This window comes from Branchiostoma floridae, chromosome 6 (genome assembly GCF_000003815.2).
Source record: "Branchiostoma floridae strain S238N-H82 chromosome 6, Bfl_VNyyK, whole genome shotgun sequence".
Taxonomy (NCBI): Eukaryota; Metazoa; Chordata; class Leptocardii; order Amphioxiformes; family Branchiostomatidae; genus Branchiostoma; species Branchiostoma floridae.
The window spans coordinates 23,073,789-23,083,264 of NC_049984.1; the positions used below are offsets into that span (position 1 = coordinate 23,073,789).

Genomic DNA, 9,476 nt, shown 5'->3' on the forward strand with positions numbered 1-9,476 from the left:
CAATTAGATGTCTCTACGAAGAAAGGTTGCAGAATTCTGGCTCAGGGTCCAAGAATTCTGGCTCAGGTTCCTAGAATTCTGGCTCGCAACCAGAATCTGCAGAATTTTGATTATTTTGAATATTGATATATCATACCTACAAATATTAGCTCATCTGCGGGTAATCTATTTTGAAATAAATTAAGGTTTTCCGGAATTAAAGTGTTCGTCCGGAATTATACTGTCGCTTGTTAGGTTTGAAACAATTTGATATTTACATGTGCACAAGTATCTCCAAACATTTACCACTGTGATTTGAAAAAAACGTCGAGATTGCATTTTGTAGAAGATTGTAAGTATATTCGTCCAGCCTTTCTGAACGATGAATGTACAGTATTACAGTAACTGTAAGTTGTAAAAGTCACAAACTGTTTTGTTGTATATGATTGCATATCAAATGCAATAAACCTGTTGCTTACATACTTCACACTGTATTAATGCATCATTGATAGGCATATGGTAATGCCATATGAAGAGAGCATACTGTAAATTTAATGCATTTAGGTTCGAAGGGATTTACTTTCGCAGTAGCGGGAAAATAGAGTGTTCGCACTGGCTTTAAGTTTTCGGTAGCGCCATAGACTGCAGTCTTATACTATAATGAAAAAATGTTTGCGGTGGTATTAAGTTTGCAACCCTCTCAACACGTCATAAAATTTTTTCCTGTATACCATATACGACATATAATTTCAGTCTATACAGGTGTCAATTAGTACTTTTTGTGTATTATTATTACAGCTGTTATGTAAGGAGTAGACTAGGAAAGCTCACAGAATGGCCTTTCCAAAACAAGCAAAATAAATATCATACCATCAATCTGAGGACAGCAATCGTCATGGAAACCACAATCGTGAAAACACATTTGCAACACTCCCAAAAAAAGCTTCACAAAAGAAAACATTTAGCTAGGGGCTGAGTTTTTTGTGTCTTTTATCATAAAACTATGTAGAAATACTCAACCATACATACACAATGCTGGTATGCTGTTAGAATGACCAAAAACTAAAAATCAAAGCATGATTTCAAATAAGTTCAGTGTTGATAAACAAATGTTCACCCCAATAAACAGTTGTGCCCCCCCCCCCCCACACACACACCTGTAGTTGTACTATTAAAATATAGAATATGCCTTGTGCTAAATGGCAAATTATTTTTCTGGATGTTCTCCACATATCAGGGAGTCAAATAAATCCTATTACTATGACCTGGGTAGAGAAACAGGTATCAGAGTATCTAAAATGTCAATTGAGACCAGTGACCTTTCTGACCTGACCTGGTCCTCCTCATGCCCCAAGAAAAACAACAAGGAACCATGCATGTAGAACTCATTAGACATGGTGATATCAGCTCATTTGATCTCAACAAAAGCAGCTGGGTGTTTGCCTTGCTGTCCCTCAAGGATTTCCCTGTCATCACTCCTGTAAGCCACCAACAAAATTATCCACCAAATTGTCTCCATTTCTGCTAAATTTACTAAATAAACCTGTAGAAAACTGAAGCCAAAAAACACGCTGGAGGCCTCAGAAACAGGGCTCAAATGCTACATCCCTTCTGGTTGGTCAAAGATACAAGCATCCTGATTGGCAGACTCTGCCAAATTTCCCATTTCACAGTAGTCAGTTTGAATTTCCCGCCGGAATTAAACCTGAAGCCACGATCGTGGCTTCTCGCGTCCTATGGGAAAGCCATGATAGTGGCTTCTCGTGTTGAGAGGGTTTTAAGTGGTCCCCGCAAAAAAAAAAAAACTTGATTTTAAAACCACCGTGAACATTTCTGCATTTACAGTAGTTGGTTCATCAAGTGCTGACCCTCTGGCCACACCAATTTAATCTGTTGGCTCCCCACTTTGAAAAAAAAACATGCTTAATTAGAAGAATTAATTTTTTTAAAACCAAGCCTAGGGACCAGGTTTATGCCTTGGATTTGTGCACTCAGTTTTATGAACTTAACGCAGCGACTGTCATCTTTCAAGTCTTCCTCCTTGCCCTCTGCTTTTATGATGTTTGCTTCTTACATATATAGGTTCTTACATGTATAGGTTCACTTCGCATTGAGAACCATCAAATTAAATTAGTAACAGGCAGTTTGTAACGCTAGTTCATCTTTATGCACAGGGTAACCTACATGTATATCGGTTATTTAAAAGAACAATATATTTAGGTGTATGAAATCGACGCACTGTGTTAAATTCAAACAGCGATATTTTGAAAAAAATGCAGTTCGCAATCACCGTCCGTCAACTTGATATCCCTAAATACACTGGGGGCTTTTTCAAACAACGGATATAGGTCACCCCGTGGATAAAGGTGAACTATTGTTACAAGGTTGCCATGAGTAAAATTTTTAGAAGTACAGTTCAATTTTTTAGAACATATTTCAAATCTTGGTTTTAAAAAGATAGGCTCAGTTAACATTTCTGTTGCTTTTGCGAAGTTCTTTCGAAGCCATTTTCTCCTGTTATAATGAAGATGTTATGTATGCTATGCTTCTTATCTCAACATTATCATTAGACATCAGGTGCATCATCAGGCATCCATCGCCATCTTGAACTTGTAGTCCTTTCCCATGATGCTCTGCAGCAGGATGTTGCTGACCCGTTTGGACGGCCGTGACAAAAGCCTGGTGGCTGTCACATTCGGGTCGTGGGTGGTCGCTTGGGGAAGCTCAAAACCAAACCTAAAATGACAATTTTCATGTTGGTCACACATTTTACCTCCAGAAAGGGTGTCTACCTCCTGGAAGGGGGTTTACCTACAACGGGGTACCGTTTCTGGTTGACTGTATGTGCATTTGTGCGCACGTTACGCTATACCTCAACATTATTTGGAAGGATTTGTATGAAATTTGGTACATGTGTTTGGGTTGTTATTGAGGGCTTTGGGCCCCTACCAGTATTTGCAGCATTTCAGAAAGACACTCTGCCTGAAAGTATGGACAGCTGGTCAAGTGTCCCTGCAGCTGACAATCATATTTTAAAATCACCCTTAATTTTTTGGGAGGGAGATGCCTAGGAATGGCTTAAGAAAGAGGCGAAATTTAAGGGAAGGGTCACTATTTTTTTTATGGCTGTCACGGCATTAAGAAATTTACAAAAACTCTCTTGGACAATATTCTGCAAAACAGTAAGGCAAATTACTCACCACAGTATGATATCCCTCCACAGCATGGGGTGTCCATCACAGACGTTGATAACTTGACCTCTAAACTCAGAACGGTGCAGAATCTCTTCTGTTGCCTTTACAACATCGTCAACGTGCACTACGTTCAAGAACTTGTCGATGTCGACATCCTTGATGTACCCCTTTTCAATCCACGACTTCAGCGCTCTTGTCTCTCCATTCTTGCTCTCACCCCAGATAACTGAATTAAGATTCATTTATTGAATACATTAATGAAGCAGTAGCATTTACAGCAAATGCAAAATTATTGTGCTTCTTACTCGCCCCTTTGGTTGTTTCATTTGCATCTAAGAGTACATTGTATTAGGCAATATCCTCTTTACACGAAAATGAGCATTTTTCTACATTCCTGGGTGTTCGTAGTCTGCATTCTAGAAATTCTCAATGCATTCCAGATATTTGTGCTCATTTTTGAGGTCGGCCCGAATGCTTTTGTCATGGTCATAACCGCATCGAGGTGAATTTTAACTGTACAGTTATCGAACGGAATTCAAAGTGCATTCCAACTGCAGTATGACCGCATTCTATGGCATTCTAATATTATTAGAAACATTCAAAGTTTATCTCATTCAATGGAGAACCGAAACGGCAACCACTTCAAATCCTGCCAGAATGTGGCCAAAAGAATGGGAGCAAATATCTATGCTGTGAGAATTCTAAAATGCAGGAATGTACAAACAATTTTCATGTAGACGAAATTCCAACTCATTCCTTCTCGTGAGGTTCTAATGGAATTCCCACCCGAATGTGGCGCGAATTTTGCAGGTTGTTCATTCCGGCTGGTTCTGTTTGATTTCTGCTGATTCAGTTTTCTAAGGTGTTCTAAGGTAGTCCCAACGCATTTTTGAGGAAGGTGGCTTGTTGGGTTGTCAGTTTTGTCTAGGGTACGGTGTTGGAAGACAGAGCCCATTCCTCTCATTCCACTACCTTTACCTCCCCAATCGATGTAAGGTGCCCATTTTACATCCGGTTGGAGTGAGGAAATCGTGTCAAGTGGACACAACGTCTAACCAGGATTGCCAGGAATCGACCAAAGGACCTCTCGATATCGCGTCTGCAAGCCTAGTCACTCTTCATACAACACACCATTCAAAGTCAAGTCAAAGTTCCTTCCCGCGCCTAATGGCGCGTAGGGCGGTGCCCATCTCCGTTTCAGTAGCCCATCTCCGTTTCAGTAGCACTGGGCCACACAATGCAATCACTACAACAGGGGGCTAGTCCACTGGTAGTGGTGTGTGTTCAACTTCCATACTCTGTCCTGAAAGCTGAGTGCTAAGCAGAAACAGCATATGTACCATTCCTACCTTAAAGTCTTTGGTATGACTCGGCCGGGGATCGAACTCACGACCTACCGAATGCAAGGTTTACACTCTACCCACTCAATGTGGCCATTGCATCGGTACACAACACACCATTAGGAATACAGAAATTTCGAAACGGTACAAGAAAGCTGAAGTCTAGATCTATCATCAGGCCCGTGTTAACGTATACTTACCACCAAGCACTAGAACATTTGCCCCCTTCTCCTGTAAGAAGTCCTCCCCCTCTTCCCTGCCGCTTGCTGTCTGTCCGTACCTTGTCTTCTCATCCACCCACTGGTGTTCTTCATCTACCTGGTAACGGCCGGTGGTGCCGTACACAATCACCGGTTTCTTGGAGTCCAGAATGGACTGGAGGTAGGTGTCATAGAATCGTCGCACCTGAGGCAAGGGTCTGAGAGAAATTGGAAAGAAATTGACAATTTTAATGAACACCTCAAAAAGCACAGATAAATAAATCTATCACTTTATGTGACTACCTACGTAGGTATGACATTATGCCAAGGTTTAACTTGAGGATCCCGAACAAAAAATATAAATAATTCTTTCAACTGTTCACCATCAATTGTTGACTCTCAAGGCAAGAAACATTGGTTTCGGAAAAGTTTATTTTGGTCCTGTTGAATAAAGAGATATTCTACTAATATCCTGTACTTCTAATTTCAAATAAGACCTACTCTCATGTGTAGCAAATGTGATCACTTTATCGGTGATTACTCTACACGACTTTCCTCACTTAACTCAGGTGAAAAATGAGTACCTAGCTTCGGCTTAACCATCAGATGGATGGGGCATTAAATGGAGGCCCCGTTTTTGAGGAGAGCCACACCCCGAGCACGTTAAAGAACCTCCCGCACTTATCAAAAAAGAGCAGGGGTCCTTCCCGATGCGATTGGATCATACTTGCCGAACTGGGGTACCTTGTGTACGTGCCATAATGATCAACAAGATGATCAAGGAAGAATTAATCCAACAGATGTTCTCATGAGATGATAATTATCCACCTTTTCCAAGAAATTCTAAGCTGTATTTGAAGTCTTACCTTGCTGGTAATGTCCAGACGACTCCATCCACCTCCTTGGGCAGATTCCCCCAGGTCTCCTCCTCCTCCAACACAAACTGGACGGTCCCCTCCCCTCCCTCCTGCCGCCGTGTACAGCACACCTGTACTCCCCCACTCCTCAGGGATGTCGCCAGGGAAGATCCAACAAAACCTGCTCCTACAACCAAAACCTTCTGGGGCTTCATGTTCTCTGAAATCAACATTTGGCAAATGATGATTTAGTAGGTTTTTGTACAGTAGAAGCCGTTTAATTGCACTACCCATTTGCCAGTACATTTTGTGCAATTATCCGGATAGTGCAACAAAGCGAAGTTATTCAGCTGGACCATATCACTACGGAGCTTTGGGATTCCGTGCAATTAACAGAAGTGTGCAGTTATCCGTTGTGCAATTCACTGGTATCCGATTTTGTTTTGAATCATGTACGGGCAAGAAAACTTGTCATACATGTACGGGCATCGCTTTTGTATATATGAACAGGACCGGAAATTCTGCCCATGTATCCTCCGTGTTTCTAGTAGCTTTTCAAGAAGACGATTTCTTCCGGAAACCTGACGTTTCGAGCTGACGTTGAAATCTTCTTTCCAAGGGCTTGTTGAGGCTTTCGAGAAAATACGCTGTATCAGTTACGCTGCTAGGACACTAGCAGGTATATTGAAAGGTACTGTCAGCATTGTTGTACGCATTGCAATGCCATGGGACAAAGTACACTTCTGACCTGCACACCGCTACTGGAGCATATCTCACACTCAGCTATGTCTCCTTTCGTGTCTTGTAAACATGTACATGCATACTCATGGTACAGGCCGTGCTGAGTTGACGGTAAAGAAGGACAGGGCCAAATACCTTGTTTAAGACCCTCCTAATAACAGTTCCTTCGTCATACGTAGTTACATTTATGATATTGATAATGAATTAGAAGCTACCTAAAGGGGTGATACCGTCTTTATTCGTTATAAATGAGAACACTGAATGAAATTTCGCAATAATTGGCTCCTTCCCTTGTTTTGAATGTCCAGATCCAACAGATACACCTGTAGGTGAACTTCTCCTGCACTGATAATGATCCGTTAAACAAACGGCCGTGCCATGAATATGAGTGCATCGACCGTAACTGCCATGGATCACAGCCTGTATAAACTGCTGTGCGGCTCACTTGTCAGGGGTTTAGAAAGTAAAGCTAAGGGCACAACCCGCCGTACGTGCAATTACGTGCCGTCTACGTGCCAAAGCGTGGGCTATCTTTTGGGATCCGTAAATGGTTAGTACCGCCCCCGTACGAACTCGTAGAGAATCCGACGGATTTTGGAGCACGCAGACACACCGTAGAACTTTATGTGCAGGCAAAAATTTAGGTGCCATTGGGCTGCGGATTCGCCCCCCCCCCCCCTTAGGGCCGTACGGGTTGTGCCCTTAGCTTAAAGTAAATGCTTCTTGTGCTATAATACTGTACAACGTAATTCTGTTCAAGCACACAGACAGACAGACCCGAAAACATAGCTCTCCCAGCAAAGGTAAAAACGGAATGTATTCATGGCATGAATGTTTGTTTAGCAGATCATTATCATAAGAAGTTTATTTGCAAGTTCATACCCGAGGGCTAATTGCAAGTACGTGGTATAAACATAGGAGATATACAAGGTTAGGTTTAAGTAATTTTAAGGTGTAAATAGTCTCAATGTACTGTGTTTATGTTGTATTATGTAACGTGTTTGTCTTATGACTCCAAAGGAAGACTAGTGATGCATTGTCTTTATTGTACTCACTAATGGAGATCTTTTGAATAAACAATAAACAAACAATTGACAATGAACAGTTATAAACAATATTCTTCTTTAATACTAGTGTTGGTTATTTTTAAACAGATTGGGTTTGACTTCTTTTTTGGAAGCAGAGGGAGACGAAAAGCCCCACCTTTTCTACAATGTGTGGGTTCTGCGATTTCAAGAGAAAAGTGGTTTGTGAAAAGTGGTCTGTGAATGTGGGGAAGTTGGAATAAGTCTCTGTGGCTTCTCTAAACAGAGTGATTCTTTCGGTTGGTTGAATGGACACTATTAGTGTAGAAGAAGTCACGCACAGCTTAGATCTGAACGCTTGCTCGGTTCTTGTGAATAGGGAAAGGAGATACGACAAAACTCATCTTCGCGGAGACATGATTTCGCGGTAGAAAGATCAGCACGAAAACCGCGAAAATAAAACCACCGTGAACATTTGGAGATTTACAGTATATACCATCTGACGGCATGTGTAGACTGAGTACATGTCTGGTTTTAATACCAGGTCAGAAAAGTTGTGTCCCATCCATAGGTCAAAACCTGATCATTTTTATATAGTTTTGTAAAACTTCGTCCTATAAACCACAAGCGTACAAAATGAAAACTCATAGTCGATCCAGGAAGTTATCAAATATGGATCTGAGCATTTGAGCATATTGTTAAAACTTCGCCTGAAAATGCGCACACAATCACAGTCAAGTTGTCTTATATAGTGGAAACCTCAGTGTTGAAGATGTGTACACTACACATCGTTATTCCTTACCTGAGAGTTTACTTGTCGTGCCTTCTTCCACGGAATGCAGAGGTCAAAAGAGAACGTGTCATGTGTTCATTTAGAGTAATTTCAACTGTATATACAGGTGTTACCCATTTGGTAACAGGGGCGTTTAAGCGTAATCTGAGGCATTGTTACTCTGTGACCGGACGGTAACCTCCGTCGGCAGAGTATTCTGATCGGTGAATGTGATGAGTGTTCGTATCCGTATCTCTATGTTCCGTGAATAGGGCCTTCACACTGAAATCGAATCAGCAGGAATCAAGCAGAACCAGCCGGGATGAAGTATTTGCAAAATTCGTGCCACATTCGGTGCCATTCCGAGTGGGTATTCCAAATGGGCCTTAAATCCCCTTCACACGAGAAGGAATGAGCCAGAATACCGTCAGAATGAAAATCCCTTTCTATTCCTGTGAATTCGTAGTGTATTCTAGACATTCTCGCTGCATTCGAGATATTCTTTCGGCCGCATTCTGGCAGGATTCGAGATGGCTTGCCGTTTCGGTTCTCCATCGAATGAGATAAGAATGTTTCTAATAATGTTGGAATGCGGCAGAATGCGGTCAGACTGCAGTTAGAATAGTTAGAATCCAGAATCCACTATGAATGCCATTCGATATTTCTCAACTTCGAATGCACCTCGACAGTTTTTGACATGTCAAAAACTTTCGAGCCAGCCAGAAGAACGGGGACGAATATCTGGAATGCAGTAAGAATGTTTAGAATACAGTACGAATTGCCAAGAATTGCCACGAATAGAAAATAATTTTTATTCCGACGGCATTCCGGCTCATTCGTGCTCTCGTGTGAAGGGGGCTTATCGTTTGCCGCATTCGTAATAATGTAGTTTGGCATGTCGTTGCGCGATGATGCACGTTGTTTGTTTTTCGCAGTAGCTGTTGTTATTATCGATATAACAATTTCAGATATCACCCCTACGTCAGTAGAGCTCGGTATATTGGTCCAGGTCTGCGTTATTTCAGCGTGTTAGGCGTTGCGGTAATTGGATATTGCCAAGCAGCTGTTGCGTGATGCAGATATGGGGCTATGTTAGAACAGCTGTCGCTGTAGAGGATTCCCTAAACAGACGTTAGACTCTGGCTTCATAGCATTATAATAAACAAGTTCATACTTTGTCTTGGTAAGCTATCATTAATACTAGGGCTTCAATTTTTTTCCTCTTCGTCGTTATTTGTCTGTTTGTATGTTTTACCCGTCCTGATACATCTGGACTAGCCTGTATACCAGACCACAACCTCAAAAATTTTAAAATTTCTATCGTGTTGATAGATATTTTTGAGATCGGCCGAAATCTTAACTCAACTT

The 9,476-nt window shown here is 41.5% G+C and overlaps 2 protein-coding genes across 4 annotated transcripts in view; one reads left to right on the plus strand and one right to left on the minus strand.

Moving 5' to 3' along the window:
- The window catches only part of LOC118418298, a 48,637-nt gene extending 48,176 nt beyond the window's left edge, over positions 1–461 (plus strand). For all 3 annotated transcript variants that reach the window (XM_035824153.1, XM_035824152.1, XM_035824154.1), the window contains one exon: positions 235–461. The gene's annotated coding sequence lies outside the window, so the exon portion shown is untranslated. The remainder of the gene's footprint in view (positions 1–234) is intronic.
- A 1,845-nt stretch (positions 462–2,306) lies between these two features.
- On the minus strand, positions 2,307–5,785 carry LOC118418214. Its single transcript, XM_035824055.1, has 4 exons — positions 5,580–5,785; positions 4,714–4,931; positions 3,180–3,399; positions 2,307–2,715 (listed from the first exon to the last, which is right to left on the minus strand). Exons 1-4 carry the CDS (start codon positions 5,783–5,785, stop codon positions 2,565–2,567), a joined length of 795 nt encoding a protein of 264 aa, XP_035679948.1. The 3' UTR covers positions 2,307–2,564.
- Positions 5,786–9,476: the final 3,691 nt, after the last annotated feature.